Source organism: Pongo abelii, chromosome 4, assembly GCF_028885655.2.
Source record: "Pongo abelii isolate AG06213 chromosome 4, NHGRI_mPonAbe1-v2.0_pri, whole genome shotgun sequence".
Classification (NCBI taxonomy): Eukaryota; Metazoa; Chordata; class Mammalia; order Primates; family Hominidae; genus Pongo; species Pongo abelii.
Window position 1 is genome coordinate 181,850,988 of NC_071989.2, and position 17,401 is coordinate 181,868,388.

General features: G+C 45.0%; 1 protein-coding gene across 1 annotated transcript in view; it reads left to right on the plus strand.

Annotated features, from left to right (window-relative positions):
* The first annotated feature begins 1,099 nt into the window (after window positions 1–1,099).
* Window positions 1,100–17,401, plus strand: part of ATP6V0E1 (ATPase H+ transporting V0 subunit e1) — a 50,061-nt gene continuing 33,759 nt past the window's right edge. The window contains 2 exon segments of the mRNA NM_001132177.2: window positions 1,100–1,243; window positions 12,018–12,065. Coding sequence (NP_001125649.1) covers window positions 1,140–1,243; window positions 12,018–12,065 — 152 coding nt within the window. The 5' untranslated portion in view covers window positions 1,100–1,139.

A 17,401-nucleotide genomic window follows, 5' to 3' on the forward strand; every position in this document is an offset into this window, starting at 1 on the left:
CCATGCCTGGCCTGTTTTTCTTCTTACTATTCTGGCTAATTTCTACTTGTCTTTCAAGGCTCAGCGAGGACTAGTTGGGTAGAAAGCCTTGCAGGGTCGTCCGCTTACTTTCACACTGCAATGAGTCACCTGTTTGCAAGGTCATCTGCTCCCCAGAATGTGAACTCCCTCAGGGGTGCCTGATTGACTTCTGTAACTCCAGAGCCTGGCACAGCACACAAGATAAATAGTGGTGCACCAGTTAAGAGCTCTGGCCTTGAAAATCATAATCAGGGGTTGAATCCTGGCCCTGCCACTTACTATGTGACTTTGGGCAAGATCCTTAGCCTCTTCCCTGGGCCTCAGTTTCTTCAACTGCAAAGTGGGGATAATAATTACAATTACCTCATAGGCTGAAGTGAGGAGTTCAACACGGGCTCATGCACTTTTTTTTTTCTGTTGAGACAGAGTCTTGCTCTGTCGCCCAGGTTGGAGTGCAGTGGCGTGATCTCGGCTCACTGCAACCTCCACCTCCGAGTTCAAGCGATTCTCCTGCCTCAGCCTACTGAGTAGCTGGGACCACAGGCACGCGCCACCACACCCGGCTAATTTTTGTATTTTTAGTAGAGACAGGGTTACACCATGTTGGCCAGGCTGGTCTCGAACTCCTGACCTCAAGTGATCCTCCTGCCTCAGCCTCCCAAAGTGTTGGGATTACAGGCGTGAGCCACTGCATCCGGCCTGGGGCTCATGAACTTAAAGATCATGGCCCAGTGCCAGGTACACGGGAATTCAGAATAGTAATAGACAACTATTGTTAAGTTCTCTATGTCTGTTGCATAAGTAGATGAGGCTGTAGGTAACTACACTCTTTGTCTAAAAGGGCCAAGTTCTCATCAGAACACTTTGCTGAGCCCCTGGTGACCGAATCCCTAGCTCTGGGGTGAGCGACATGCCTCCGAGGAGCTGCAGCCAGGAGACAGCCAGGCGAAGGCGGGGCTCTGCCTCTGGGCTCCCCGAGGGGCGGAGGCCGGCGCGCGGGTCACGTGAGGGCGCGGGAGGCGGGGCTTGCATACGCTGGTCACGCGGTCAGCTATTGACACTTCCTGGTGGGATCCGAGTGAGGCGACGGGGTAGGGGCTGGCGCTCAGGCGGCGACCATGGCGTATCACGGCCTCACTGTGCCTCTCATTGTGATGAGCGTGTTCTGGGGCTTCGTGGGCTTCTTGGTGCCTTGGTTCATCCCTAAGGGTCCTAACCGGGGGTAAGTGCGCGAGGCCCGCCTTGGGAGGAACGGGCGGTGAGGAGCCAGCAGGCCGGGGCGGGGAAAGGCACGACCCCAACACGGGTCAGAGAACGTTGCATGGGCGCCGCCCGCGCTGCAGAGTCAGGCCCCCGACCCGGCGGAACTCCTTGTGTTCCTTTTCACAGCAGCTTCAGTGTCCTCTGGCCTGAGCGAGTGGAGGGTAACCTTTGGTGGACCCCCCCTTGGAAACGAGTTTCAGGGGAATTTTTTTCTCATCATAGTCCTGTGTGGGGAGGTGCAGTCGGAAATGAGCAGGCCGAATCTGGGAGAAACTGGGGTTTGTCCCTAGTCGACGGTCCCCCTTTAGTCCTGCCTTCCACCCACATGAGGCCTCGTTTGCCTGAACTTAAGGATCAAATAAATAAAACAAATTGGTTTCTCTGCCTCCCATGCTGTCGCGGTTGCGTACAGAACAAGCTCGTTCGACAACATTGAGCCCAGGCCTTGCATCTAGTGGGCGCCAGGAGGCGGTTGGGGCCTGATCTAAAGCGAGATTAATTGCCAAAGAGCAGGAGGTATTGTTGAGAAACCCCTGCGTCATGCCTTTTGGAGGGCGCTCCGGCTCTTGTATGTGAGTGTAAGAAGTGCTTAGAATGATTGGCTAAGAAAGAATTTTTTTTTCCAGACTTCTTTGTTGGATAGAGCTTTGTCTATTTTGGAATTAAACTTTTTAACTGTAGTATAAAATAGAGGCTTAATCTTCAAAGGAGCCTTGGAACACCCTCTTCCTGGTTCCTCTTTTGCTTTTCAGTCATTTTTTTCTCAGTTCAAGATGATGAGAGGTGAAACTTCGACTGAAGTCAGTTTGTCAGAAACAACCATCTCTTGCTTTATTCCTTGAACCTAATTGGTGGCTTCATAGTCCCTGGTTTTCATAGTACTTTGTATGCACAGGAGGCACCCAATAAATACCTGTTGGGTGGATAGTTCTATTGTCTCTATTAAAAGAAAAAGATTTTTGGCCGGGTGCAGTGGCTCACGCCTGTAATCCCAGCACTTTGGGAGGCCGAGGCAGGCGGATCACGAGGTTAGGAGATCGAGACCATCCTGGCTAACACGGTGAAACCCCGTCTCTACTAAAAATACAAAAAATTAGCCGGGCGTGGTGGCGGACGCCTGTAATCCCAGCTACTCGGGAGGCTGAGGCAGGAGAATAGCGTGAACCCGGGAGGCGGAGCTTGCAGTGAGCAGAGATTGCACCACTGCACTCCGGCCTGGGCGACAGAGTGAGACTCCGTCTCAGAAAAGAAAAAGAAAGAAAAAGATTTTTATTACTTCCCTAATATTTTGTGACGTGAACCCCTTTTGCTCCCTGGAATACATTTGCTTTATTAGTCTAAAAAAATTTTTTTTTTAAAGATACATGGTAGATGAATTTTTATCATTTTTAAGTATCAAGTTCCTCCTCCCTGGTAACACCAGTTATATGGGGTCATCTCTCCTACCTATAGAGGTTGATGGACAGAGTCAGAATTCTGGCATTATTAAAGCAATTGTATTAACCAAAGTTAATTAGACTTGTTTTTCCTACTGGAGTTAGAGAACAGCAAAGTGCTGCTTTGTTGTGTTTATATCTTCAACTGTTTCATTACCCTACTGTCTGCCTTTATGGCCTTCGTGCTCAGAAAAGCATTTATTAATGTACTAATAGCACTGACAATTCCTTTCTTAAAGACCATTCTCTCCCCTTCCTTGGGATGTCATTGCCATTATCCAGGGTAATGAAACCCATCCTGTTTCCACTTAGCCCTAGTGAGTGTCATGATTCAGGTATTTGACCAGCTAGTGATATATAGACATGTGTCACTTAACAAAAGGGATACGTTTGAGAAATGTGTTAGTAGGGCTTTTGTGTGAACATCAAAGAGTTTACTTAAACAGATGGTACAGCCTACTACGCACCTAGGCTATATGGTAGAACCTGTTGCCTCTGGGTAGGCTACACACCTGTACAGCATGTTACTGTCCTTAAATACTGTATAGACAAATGTAACACAATGGTATTTGTGTATCTAAACATAGAAAAGGTACAGTAAGAATACATATCAAAGATTTAAAATGGTCCACCTGTATAGGGCGCTTACCATGAATGGAGCTTGCAGGACTGGAAATTGCTGTGAGTGAGTCAGTGACTGGTGAGTGAATGTGAAGAACCAAGACACTGCTGTATACTATGGTAGACTTTAGAAACACTGTATACTTAGGCTACGTGAAATTTCTGAAAAAATATTCTTCTTTCTTCAAAAATAACCTTAGCTTCCTGTAACTTTTTTACTTAGACTTTTGAATTCTCTTTAACTTTTTGACTCTTTTGTACTAACACTTGGCTTAAAACACAGGCAAGGCTGGGCACGATGGCTCACACCCATAATATGCAGCACTTTGGGAAGCCGGACAAGAGGATTGCTTGAGACCAGACTGGGCAACATAGTGAGACCTTATCTCTGAAAAAAATTTGTTTTAATTAGTTGAGTATGGTGGTGCACACCTGTGGTCCTAGCTACTGGGGAGGCTGAGTGAGGGGGAGTGTTTGAGACCAGGAGTTCCAGGGTGCAGTAAGCTGTGATCACACCACCGTAGTCCAGCCTGGGCAACAGTGAGACCCCGTCTCTTCAAAAATGAAACAAGTCCAGTGGCAGAGTCTGGGGAAGAGGCTGCAGGCACCATGTCCATTTTCATAGATGGCAGGAAGAAGCCCCTGAAACAGCCCAAGAAGCAGGCCAAGGAGATGGATGAGGAAGATAAGGTTGGTTTTTTTTTTTTTTTAAGACAGAGTCTCACTCTGTCGCCAGGCTGGAGTGCAGTGGCGTGATACTGGCTCGCTGCAACCTCCACCTCTTGGGTTCAAGCAATTCTCCTGCCTCAGCCTCCCGAGTAGCTGGGGTTACAGGCGCGCACCACCATGCCCAGCTAATTTTTGTATTTTTAGTAGAGACGGGGTTTCACCATGTTGGCCAGGATGGTCTCGATCTCTGGACCTCATGATCCCCCCATCTCGGCCTCCCAAAGTGCTAGAATTGCAGGCGTGAGCCACCACGCCCAGCTGGAAGGTACATCTTTTAAACAAAAAGAGGAGCGGAAGAAACTGGAGGAGCCGAAAGTGAAGGCCATGGGGAAGGGGCCCCTGGTCATAGGTGGAATTAAGAAATCCGGCAAAAAATAAGCTGTTCCATGTGCCTGAGGTGATCGATGGTGACCCTTGATTCCATTTGTATTTAAATATCTGGATTCCTTGCTATAACATCTTTTTTTTTTTTTTTTTTTTTTTTTTGAGATGGACTCTCACTCTTGTCCAGGCTGGAGTGCAGTGGTGCCATCTTGGCTCACTGCAACCTCCACCTGCTGGATTCAAGCAATTCTCCTGCCTCAGCCTCCTGAGTAGCTGGGATTACAGGTGCCCACCACCATGCCTGGCTAATTTTTGTATTTTTAGTAGAGAAGGGGTTTTACCATGTTGGACAGGCTGGTCTTGAACTCCTGACCTCAGGTGATCGTCCGCCTCTGCCTCCCAAAGTGCTGAGATTACATGTGTGAGCTGCCACACCTGGCCCCCTGCTATAACATCTTTTGCCACCTATACTTAGAATGAAGTGTTGTCTTGGAGCCTATTGTACATTGTACATGTAAGAGTAAACTTTTGAAAACAAATCAAAACACACACAGACACATTGTACAGCTGTATAATTTTTTTTTTTAAGAGTCAGAGAGTCTCACTTTGTCACCCAGGCTGGAGTGCAGTGGCTCCATCATAGCTCACTGCAGCCTTGAACTCCAAGGCTCAAGGGATCCGTCCACCTCAACCTCCCCACTAGCTAGGACTATAGGCGTGCACCACTACACCCAGCTAATTTGTTGTTGTTGTTGTTGTTGTTGTTGTTTTGAGACAGGGTCTCTCTGTTGCCAAGGCTGGTCTCCAACTCTTGACCTCAAGCAGTCCTCCCACCTTGGCCTCCCAAAGTGCTAGGATTACAGGCATAAGCCACCTCGGACCTAATCTATTTTCTTTCTTTATATCCTATCTTATAAGTTTTTTTCCATTTAAATTTTTTTTTAACTTTTTAAACTTTTTTTTTTGTTAAAAACTAAAACACAAACATATTATTTTAGGCCTACACAGGTTCAGGATCATCAAGATGTCATTAGGTGATAGGAATGTTTCAGCACCATTATAATCTTAGGGGACCACCTGTCGTTTATGCATTCATTGACTGAAAGGTCATTATGTGGCAATTGTCAAGTGCCTGTATTATCTGGGTCCAGTTCACAGCCTCTGCTGCAGTCCTTGCTTTTCCTGCTCTTGGCTGGATTGAGCAGGTCTTGAAACAGTGTCTCTCCTAGGAAGAGTTGCTATAATACATTTTGAGAAACACTGCACCTAAGCAGACGATCCCTGTGACCTTGACGATTTAGTTAACTTTTCCATGTTCCCATTTCCTCATTTTAAAATGGAAACATGCTTTTCTGTAGGGATTTTTTAAAAAAGGAAATACTAGTGCACAATTTAATTAACTTTTCCATGTTCCCATTTCCTCTTTTTAAAATGGAAATAGGCTTTTCTGTGGGGATTTTTAAAAAAGGGAGTATTAAAGCCGAGTTAGTACTAGTTCCCCTTTACCTCTTGAAAATACTGTAAATCAAATTTTTCAGGATACATGAAGGAGCTGAAGTGCTTCACACTAAGGTGAATTGGGGTTTTTTTTTTTGAGACAGAGTCTTCCTCTGTTGCCCAGTCTGGAGTGTGGTGGCGCAGTCTCGGCTCACTGAAACCTCCACCTCCCAGGTTCAAGCGCTTCTCGTACCTCAACCTCCCGAGTAGCTGGGAGTACAGGCGCACGTCACCATGCTTGACTAATTTTTGTATTTTTAGTAGAGGCAGGGTTTCACCATGTTGGCCAGGCTGTTCCCGGACTTTTGGCCTCAAGCGATCCTCTCATCTCGGCCTCCCAACATGTTGGGATAACAGGCTCGAGCAGTGCCCCTAGCTTGTGGTGAATTTTTAATACAGGGGAGCATTTCTGATTTAAATGATCAAAAATATCTTAAAAAAAAATAGAAATGGGCCTGACATGGTGGCTCACACCGGCACTTTGGGAGGCTGAGGTGGGAGGATCACTTGAAGCCAGGAAATAGAGACCAAGCCTGGGCAATAAAGCGAGACCTGGTCTCTACAAAAACAATTTTTAAAAAATTATCTAGGCATGGTGATGTAGACCTGTGGTCCCAGCTTCTCAGGAGGTCAGGTGGGTGGATTGTTTGAGCCCAGGATGTTGAGGCTGCAGTGAGCTATGATCATGCCAGTGCATTCTAGCCTAGGCAACAGAGTGAGACCCCATCCCTTAAAAAAAAAAATTCTCTTGTGCCCTTTCTTTTCCCTGCCTCATCAGGTCCTATAACCTCCTAATTACCCAACTTTCAGCATTCTGGTGTGCAGGGGTCTCTTGGGGAAGATAAATTAACATCGAATACATCTCTGTTTCTCTCCCTTCTTTCCTCCTCACAGGGTTCCTTTATTTATCTCCTTACTGAAGATTTTTTTTTTTTTTTTTTTTTTTTTTGAGACCTAGTCTTGCTCTGTCACCCAGGCTGGAGTGCAATGGCATGATCTTGGCTCACTACAGCCTCTGCCTCCCGGGTTCAAGCAATTCTCCTGCCTCAGCCTTCCGAGTAGCTGGGATTACAGCCATGCGCCACCAGGCCCAGCTCATTTTTGTATTTTTTAGTAGAGATGGGGTTTTGCCATGTTGGCCAGGCTAGTCTGAAACTCCTGACCTCAGGCGATCCACCCACCTTGGCCTCCCAAAGTGCTGAGATGACAGGAGTTGGGCACCATGCCCAGTTGAAGATTTTTTTAAATTTATTTTTTAAAACAGGGTCTTACTCTGTTGCCCAGGCTGGAGTGCAGTGGCACGGTCAGTCATAGCCCGCTGCAGCCTCAACCTGGGCTCACACAATCCTTCTGCCTCAGCCTCCAGCATAGCTGGGACAACAGGCATGCACCACCATGCCCAACCAATTAAAAAAAATGTTGTAGATACTGGGTCTCATTTTATTGCCTAGGCTGGTCTTGAACTTCGGACTTCAAGCAGTCCTCCCACCTCAGCCAACCAAAGTGCTAGGATTACAGATGTGAGCACTGTGCTCAGCCAGGAAAAACTTATGAATCTTTTCTTTTATTAAAAAAAAAAATAGCCTACGATCACTTGGAAAAAACTCTTCAGAATTTATGAATGACCTAAATAAAGCCCCTGGCTCTTTATTTTTGCAACTGAAAAGGGCCAGCTAAAATCAGGTCTGTGCCCGGAATCAGCTTTCCTGATTCCTGACCATTCTAGTTTCTCATGATTTCCCTCTTTACTCTAAAGGAATCCATAGATTCTCTAAAGCTTCCATTTTCTCACAGTGGCTTCCTAACCTGTAGATGTGGGGGAGGAGAAAAGGAAAGAGCGCAGAGATGAGTTTGCTAGTTCAGTCAGCTCCACTTTTCTTTTTTTGTGGTTTGTTTTAATTTTATTTTTATTTTTTGATTATTTTATTTATAAATAATAGAGATGGGCTAGCCGGGCGTGGTGGCTCATGCCTGTAATCCCAGCACTTTGGAAGGCTGAGGTGTATGGATCACTTGGTCAGGAGTTCAAGACCAGCCTGGCCAACATGGTGAAACCTCGTCTCTACTAAAAATACAAAAATTAGCCAGGTGTGGTGGTGTGCGCCTGTAATCCCAGCTACTCTGGAGGCTGAGGCAGGAGAATTGCTTGAGCCCAGGAGGCGGAGGTTGCAGTGAGTTGAGATTGCGCCACTGCACTCCAGCCTGGGCCACAGCGAGACTCTGTCTCAAAAATTAAAAAAAAAAAAAAGTTAAAAAAATACAGATAGGATCTCGCTCTGTTGGCCAGGTTGGTCTTAAATACCTGGCCTCAGCCTCCCAAAGTGCTAAGATTACAGGCTTGAGCCACCATGCCTGTTTTTTTGTTTTGTTTTGTTTTAAAGAGTCTCCCTGTGTTGCCAAGGCCTCGAGGGCAGTAGCGTGCTCATATCTCACTGCAGCCTTGATATCCTGGTCTCTAGTGATCCTCCTGCCTCAGCCTCCTGAGTAGCTGGGACTATAGGCATGCCACTGCGTCCAGCTAACTCCCCTTTTTTCATGAGCAATTTCAAACATGTAGAAAAGTAGGAAGAGTAGTACAATAAGTGCCATATATTACCTCCAAGACTCAGTCATTTTTTAACGTATTCATATTTGCTTTGTCTATGAGTGTGTGTATATATAATTTTGCTGGACCATTTGAAAGTAAATTGCAGTTATTGTGGCATTTCACCACTCAGCATGCAGCTCGTAAGACCAAGCACATTAGGAGCTGATACGTTAATGAGGGAGCTTTTATATGAAACTATTAATACTAAGCAGGTAATACAAAGGAGCCTCAGCTCTTTCAGTTCTATGAGATGGTCTTTTGGAGAAGAGAGAAGACAGGGAAGAGATTCCACAGTGGAGCACGGACTGGGGGAAGATGAGTAAAGGCTTGGAACTGAGAATCCTAGATATAATGTGTTTTGGGGGACAGTGAAGGCACCTGCCTTCAGGAATGAAGGACTGATGTTTGCATGTAGGGGGAGGTGAGAAGGATGGGTGGAGGGAGTCAGTTACAAATGAAGCAGGGGACTTGATTCTGTAGGTCTTCAAACATTTTTATTGTGCAACTGTCAAAATTTCTTTAGCACAATCCCCCATACATATTTATTTATATTTTATAAGTGTAATGTATAAATTATGTGTTTCAAGGAACTGACCAACTCTTACTACCTGCACTGCTGCCAGCCTGATCCACTTGGATTATATAATTCCTCTCAACTGCTTTCTCTGCTTTCTTTTTGCCCTGCTTCCCCCAGTCTCTTTCATCCCAGCAGAGATCCCTTAGAATTGGAATCAGATTTTGTCAGTCCTCTCCTCAAATCCCTCCAAATAACTGCCCTTTTCTTTCTTTCTTTCTCTCCCTCTCTCTCTCTTTTCTTTCTTTCTTTTTTATTTTTTTTGAGACAGAGTCTCGCTCTGTCGCCCAGGCTGGAGTGCAGTGGCGGGATCTCTGCTCACTGCAAGCTCCGCCTCCAGGGTTCACGCCATTCTCCTGCCTCAGCCTCCCGAGTAGCTGGGACTACAGGCACCCGCCACCACGCCCGGCTAATTTTTTTGTATTTTTGGTAGAGATAGGGTTTCACCGTGTCAGCCAGGATGGTCTCGATCTCCTGACCTCGTGATCCGCCCGCCTCAGCCTCCCAAAGTACTGGGATTGCAGGTGTGAGCCACTGCACCCGGCCATAACTTCCCTTTTCACTCGGAGTCAAAGCCTTTTAAGAGTGAAAGTCCTTTCAGAGGCCACATGGCACCTCTTTGACCTCACCTTTCCCCAGGCTCCTTGCTCTGCTTCAGCCACACAGACCCCTTCCTCTTTGAACTCCAGGTACCCTCTCACCCCCTGCCTTTGACATTACTTCTGCCTGGAATGCTCCGTCACCTTGTTCAGGTCTGCACTGAGACGCCACCTCCTCAGCAGCGCTTTTCCTGACCATCCTCTAAAATTGCAACCACAATCTCCAACCCCTGGTAGACCCCGTCTCCCTTTCCTAGCTTATTTTCCTTCATCAGTACTTACTGACCATCTGGCATATGTAGGTAGATAACTGTTGTTTGTTGTGTGTTCATCTTGTTTGTTGTCTATCTATGTCAGTAGCACATAAGCTTCATGAGGCAGTGGTTTTTTTTGTTTTTTTTTTTTTGAGATGGAGTCTCGCTCTGTCGCCCATGCTGGAGTGCAATGGCGCAATCTCGGCTCACTGCAACGTCCGCCTCCCGAGTTCAAGTGATTTCTCCTGCCTCAGCCTCCTGAGCAGCTGGGATTACAGGCGAGCACCACCATGCCCAGCTAATTTTTTTGTATTTTTAGTAGAGATGGGGTTTCATCATATTGGTCAGGCTGGTCTCGAACTCCTGACCTCTTGATCCGCCTGCCTCGGCCTCCCAAAGTGCTGGGATCACAGGCGTGAGCCACCGCGCCCGGCCACAAGGCAGTGGTTTTTATCTGTTTTGTTTCCTGTTCTCTCCTCAGAGCCTAATACATATACTGGACATTCAGTGAGTGAAAATCTGTTGAATGAGTAAATGAATGTGCCAATATATTAACCAAAGAAAATACACACACAGTGGCTCATGCCTGTAATCCCAGCACTTTGGGAAGCATAGGTAGGTGGATTACTTGAGGCCAGGAGTTTGAGAACAGCCTGGACAACATGGCAAAACCCCATCTCTACTAAAAATACAAAAATTAGCTGGGCATGGTGGTGCATGCCCGTAATCTCAGCTACTTGGGCTGAGGCAGGAGAATCACTTGAACCTGAGAGACGGAGTTTGCAATGAGCCAAGATTGTGCCACTGCACTCCAGCCTGGATGACAGAGTGAGACTCTGTCTCAAAAAAAAAAAAAAAAGACACACAGAACTTCTAAAGGATGAGTTAAAAATAAAGAAAAATAAGAGTTCTGGGCCAGGTGTGGTGGCTCACACCAGTAATCCCAACACTTTGGGAGGCTGAGGCAGGAGGATCACTTGAGGCCAGGAGTTCAAGTACAACCTGGTCAACATATTGAGACCCCCCCGACCCCATCTCTCCAAAAAAAATTAAAAATATTAGCCAGGCCTGGTTGTGTACACCAGTAGTCCTAGCTACTCAGGAAGCTGAGGCGGAAGGATCAGTTGAGCCCAGGAGTTGGAGGTTACAGGGAGCTATGATCATGCCACTGCACTCTAGCCTGGGCGACAGAGACCCTGTCTCTTAAAAAAACAGGAGTTATAATATTTGGTTCCCAAGTGCTAGGAAATGGTCTTGCTCTTCTTAGGGCGTGGACATGCCTCTTGGAAACCAAATGATGGATGATGGAGGGGGGACATCAAAAGGTCCTAAGTAGAGAATCCTGGTGATTCTTTATAGAATGAAGGAGGAGGAGGAAAGTTTGAATCTGCCAGCAATTAAGCCAGGAGAACCGGGTGAATTTTGTTGCTGACAGTGGGAATGGGAAGGAGGAAATACACATGGGGAGAGATGCTTTAAAGTATAAATCCACAGTATTTGGTGACTGTGGAGGTGCAGAGGAGGCATGAGCAAAAGATGATGGATTTGAGGGTGGGTCGAATGGGTGAAAATGGCAGAGCTTCTCCTGAGGAGTAGGAGATTCAGAAGGGGAGCTTTTAGAAAAGAGATGGGAAGAGAATAGCATGAACTGAGGTTTAGAAATGTTGAAATTCTGCTGACGAGAGATCAAAGTGTAACTTTTTCAGATGTGAATGGAGATGGGGAGAGCTCATCGCTGGAGAGTCATATTTTTAGAAGTACAGTGTTAATTTCATTACCGAGAATACTACCAGATAGGGTAATTACTTAGGTGTCAAAACTAATTGTCACTGCGGCCTTTCCTGTTCAGTTTCAGATAAATTTGGATTGGACAGCTACACTGTGGCATCAGCACATATCTCTTTAAATACAAATGTTTAATTACATAAACTTTTCCCAGGTGCACCCTGGGCACACTGCAGTTTGCTGGATATTTGAGCAAATACAGATCCAATTTCTTGGTGTGCAATCCATGCCAGTTTGATAATCTGGACAGGGGACTTAAACCATTCTGTGATGTTTGCATAGTTTGCTAGTTATTTAATGACATTTGCATTTTTTTTTTTTTTTTAGAGTTATCATTACCATGTTGGTGACCTGTTCAGTTTGCTGCTATCTCTTGTAAGTAATTTTTTCTTAAGTAATTATTCTTGGTATTTGTAATGTGTGCGATTTACACATTTGTTTTATTGGAGCTCATCCCTCATGTAATATCTAGAAATAGTGTCCTAAAATTGAAAATATCACACTTTTCATATGCTCAGTATATTTATGTAGAGTTGTACAGATACTCTATTCTTCTGGGAATACAACTGCAGTTTAATTGGCACAAATGTTAAAGCTTATAAGTAGCTGGAAATTATGATTATACTACTTTATATTTTACTATGGTGAAGTATTTACTTGTTTATTTATCTTTGAGACAAGGTCCCACTCTGTCGCCCAGGCTGCAGTGCAGTGGCGTGATCTCAGCTCACTGTAACCTCGGCCTCCTGGGTTCAAGCGAGTCTCATGCCTCAGCTACCTAAATGGCTGGGGTTACAGGCACACGCTGCTATGCATGGCTAATTTTTGTATTTTTAGTGGAGACAGGGTTTTGCCATGTTGGCCAGGCTGGTCTCAAACTCCTGACTTCAAGTGATCCGCCTGCCTTAGCCTCCCAAAGTGCTGGGATTACAGGCGTGAGCCACTGTGCCCGGTATACTATTGCGAAGTATTTAGATCTACTTATTTCACTGAAATATCTCACTAATGGAGCTAATAAAGCCATTCTTTACTGTGACTTTTGTTTATCTGATGGACAGAAATTGAGCTAGAATTATAACCAAGTAGACTAAGGATAATTTTTTAACAATTCATTGTAAGCTGTATCAAAATATATGTATTGATCACATACCATAAAAATAATCCTAAGGATTTCTTTCAATTTAGGTTTTTGAGACAAGGTCTTGCTCTGTCACCCAGGCTGGAATGGCTCAATCATAGCTCACTGCAGCCTCAAACTCTTAGGCTCAAGCGATCCTCCTGCCTCTGTCTCCCAAGTAGTTGGGACTATAGTCATGCACCACCATGCTCAGCCAGCTTTTTTATTTTTGTAGAGATGGAGTCTTACTGTGTTACCCAGGCTGGTCTTGAACTCCTGGCCTCAGTGATCCTTCCATCTTAGCCTTCCAAAGTGCTAGGATTACAGGCATGAGTCACTACACCCAGCCAGGATTTCTTTCTAAAGTTTAGAACCAGTGATTCTCTTTTTTTGAAGAGAGCTTTCTAGCTTCCTGAGACTTCAGAGACATGGAAAGTGTTGGTGTTCACAGAAGTGTTGTTTAGTGCCCATGTGAGGTAGGAAGCAACAGTTCTGACCCATCCTATAGATGAAAGACCATGACTGTTTTTTCCAGAAACATTTTAATAAAAATTGGCCATTTCCAAGAAACACCCACGGCGTGCCCATTAATAAAAGAGGACCATAACAAAATAGAAAATTTACCATATAGCTGTGATTTAAAATAGCTGTGATTTAAAGAGAAAATGTGGACACAAGCACATCAGTAAAGTCCAGTATTAAAGTCACATTCCGGCCAGGATCAGTGGCTCACGCCTGTAATCCCAGCACTTTGGGAGGCCAAAGTGGGCAGATCACCAGGTCAGGATATTGAGACCAGCCTGGCCAACATGGTGAAACCCATTCTCTATTAAAAATACAAAAAAAAATTAGCTGGGCGTGGTGGCACACACCTGTAGTCCCAGCTGCTTGGGAGGCTGAGGCAGGAGAATCACTTGAACCCTGGAGGCAGAGGTTGCAGTGAGCCGAGATTGCGCCACTGCACTCCAGCCTGGGCGACAGAGCGAGACTCCGCCTCAAAAAAAAAAAAAAACATACATACATGAATAAAGTCACATTCCTTCTTATGGGCTATGATTAGGAATCTGATTAGATATCAGAGTAAAAATACAAATGCTGAACTGTTTAGGTCAAAGAACCTTTATAGAAGCATCTGTCTTCAAAGGCATTCCAATTTGAGACTCAATTTTAGAATAAGGCATAACACATATGTTAACAGAAGACATACAAGGTGATGAAAGAGGGATTCTACAATTCCCCACGTACTCTGAACCTAATAAAACAAATCCAGATTTTTTAAAAATTACTTTTCTTTAAACAATTGCCAAGACTAAAATCAAAGAGAAATAGAAGGCACAACAGTTTTGCTCTGGTTATCTGGGTTTGGGGGAATTTTTTCTTTTTTTTTTTTTTTTTTTTTCCAAATACAAATTAAACATGAAAAAACTCTATTTCAAATAAACTAACAGTTCAAGAAAAGCCTATCAGTTGCATTCTGGACATTTAAAACCTATATCGCAATTTAAATTTCAGTGGTAAAAACAGTAGGTTTTAGAATTGTTTTGTGATCCTATATCAAAAGAAAAATTCTATTCGTTTAATTCAGTTTTTAAACATACCAGTGAGAATCAAAATTGTCAAATTTTCCAATGACAAATTCTCCACACCAGAAGGTAGTCATGACTCTCAAAGAAGAAACAATTTGGGTTTTTCCTGCCTTCAAAATGTTATCAAGTCCTGTATTTCCCACAGGTTTTTGAAACACGTAGAAAATAAGAACTATTCCAATGAATGAAATATACCAAATGTCAGTAATATGCAAGACACATTCCTTTGGGGAAATGGCTGTTTAAAAAAAAAATCCAGTCTGTATATGCAAAGTAAGCAAGGAAATTCAGTCTTTTTTTTTTCTTCTTCTTCTTTAAAAATCTGTTACTCCTAAAATATCATTCCACAAAATTGGAAGTGAAAGACTAAAGGTCAGGGGCAAGGTGCGGTGGCTCATGCCTGTAATCCCAGCACTTTGGGAGGCCAAGGCAGGCAGATCACCTGAGGTCAGGAGTTCGAGACCAGCCTGGCCAACATGGTGAAACCCAGTCTCTACTAAAAATAGAAAAAATTAGCCAGGCGTGGTGGCAGGCACCTATATTCCCAGCTACTTGGGAGGCTGAGGCAGCAGAATCGCTTGAACCCTGGAGGTGGAGGTTGCAGTGAGCCGAGATCACGCCATTGCCCTCCAGCCTGGGGGACAAGAAGGAGACGGTGGCTCACGTCTGTAATCCCAGCACTTTGGGAGGCCGAGGTGGGCGGATCATGAGGTCAGAAGATGGAGACCATCCTGGCTAACACAGTGAAACCCCGTCTCTACTAAAAATACAAAAAAAAATTTAGCCGAGCGTGGTGGTGGGCGCCTGTAGTCCCAGCTACTTGGGAGGTTGAGGCAGGAGAGTGGCGTGAACCCGGGAGGCAGAGCTTGCAGTGAGCCAAGATTGCGCCACTGCACTCCAGCCTGGGCGACAGAGCGAGACTCCGTCTCAAAAAAAAAAAAAGTTCTAGGCCGGGCATGGTGGCTCACGCCTGTAATCCCACCACTTTGGGAAGCTGAGGCGGGCAGATCACTTGAGCCTGGGAGTTCAAGACCAGCCTGAGCAACATGTTGAAACCCTTTTTCTACAAAAAATTATCCGAGTGTGGTGGCACATGCCTGTAGTCCCAGCTACTGGGAAGGTGGAGGTGGGAGGATCACCTGAGCCCGGGGAAGTCCAGGCTACAGTGAGCTGTCATTGCACCAGTGCATTCCAGCCTGGCGGGCAGAGTGAGACCCTGTCTCAAAAAAAAAAAAAAGTTGTGATAAATGATGTTGTTTGACTGTTTAAACTCTAAGGCCCAGCTGATGAAACTTTAAAATTTAGTCTTTTTTTTTTTTTTTTTTTTGTTAGAGTGTTAAAAGAAGCTTGTTCAGGTGATAACTTAGCCTCCAGAGTGGAACACAGGTTGCATGTGGAGGGATTTCTTATCACTGTGTTTGGCTGTAAAGAATATATAAAGCCTTGGTGTGGTGGCTCACGCCTGTAATCCCAGCACTCTGGGAGGCCAAGGCGGGAAGATCACCTGAGGTTAGGAGTTCAAGGCCAACCTAGCCAACATGGTGAAACCCCATTAATGCTAAAAAAAAAAAATTTTTTTTAATTAACTGTGCATGGTGGTGCGCGCCTGTAGTCCCAGCTACTTGGGAGGCTGAGGCAGGAGAGTTGCTTGAACCCGGGAGGTGGATGTTGCAGTGAGCGAAGATCGCTCCACTGCATCCAGCCTAGACATCAGAGTGAGACTCCATCTAAAAAAAAAAAAAGAGTAAATGAGGGCAAATACATGTATCATCAAGAACTTACTTATTTTAGTACAATGATTGACCATCAGCCTATCCTACTGAATCGCCTATGGAAATCAATAAGGGAGCTCCGTATCAATCCAGGTGTCAAGGATTGGTCTGTCATTGAAAAGGCCTTTGTTTTTATTGCTTTGAAGATCTCTGCAATGTGAGCAGTAAGGTCAGTGGTGGTACCTTATAAAAGGGAAAATGGGGGCCGGGCGTGATGGCTTACGCCTGTATTCCCAGCACTTTGAGAGGCCGAGGCAGGCGGATCACAAGGTCAGGAGTTTGAAACTCCTGGCCAACACGGTGAAACCCCATCTATACTAATAATACAAAATTAGCCCCATGTGGTGGTGGGCACCTGTAATCCCAGCTACTCAGGAGGCTGAGGCAGGAGAATCACTTGAACCTGGGAGGCAGAGGTTGCAGTGAGCCGAGATTGTGCCATTGCACCCCAGCCTGGACAGCAACTCTCCATCTCGGTAGGGAAAAAAAAAGGGGGTCGGGGGATTGAGTGCACAGAGGAATGACTTGAGATTTAAACCAAAAAAGGACCAAAATATTTTGTGACTTCCTGGTTCTCCATAGTCTTTGAAATGTGGTTAATTTTCATGATATTCTCTTTAAAACAAAACAAAACAAAAACGTTTCCAGTCTCATGTCTTGTATTTCCACTTTTTTTTTTCTTTCTGGACAGAGTCTTGCTCTGTCACCCAGGCTGGAGTGCAGTGGCGCTACCATAGTTCACTGCAGCCTCAAACTCCTGGGCTGAAGCAGTCTTCCTGCCTCTGCCTCTTGAGTAGCTGGGACTACAGGCATACACCACCACACCTGGCTAATTTTTTAAATTTTTAGTAGACGAGGTCCTGCTATGTTGCCCAGGCTAGTCTTGAACTCCTGAGCTCAAGCAGTCCTCTCATCTCAGCCATCCAAAGTGCTAGGATTACAGGCGTGAGCCACCACGCCCAGTCATATTTCCACTTTCAAGTATAAAATGAATAATTGGATTTGAGCCCTTGCCTCTTGCTGTCTAGACATTAGTCCATTTTTTCCTTTGTTCCCGAGTTCTGGTGACTTCTCTACTGACAGTGGATCAGCACTGTTAGTGGTGTATTAATAAAGGTGGTACACAGTGTTCCAACATTAAATGCTTCTGGAGGCCATTTTATGGGGAAATCAGCTGGATAGTATTGACTTTATGAAATCATTTTTCTTTTGTTTCTTTGAAATCTGATCATACAT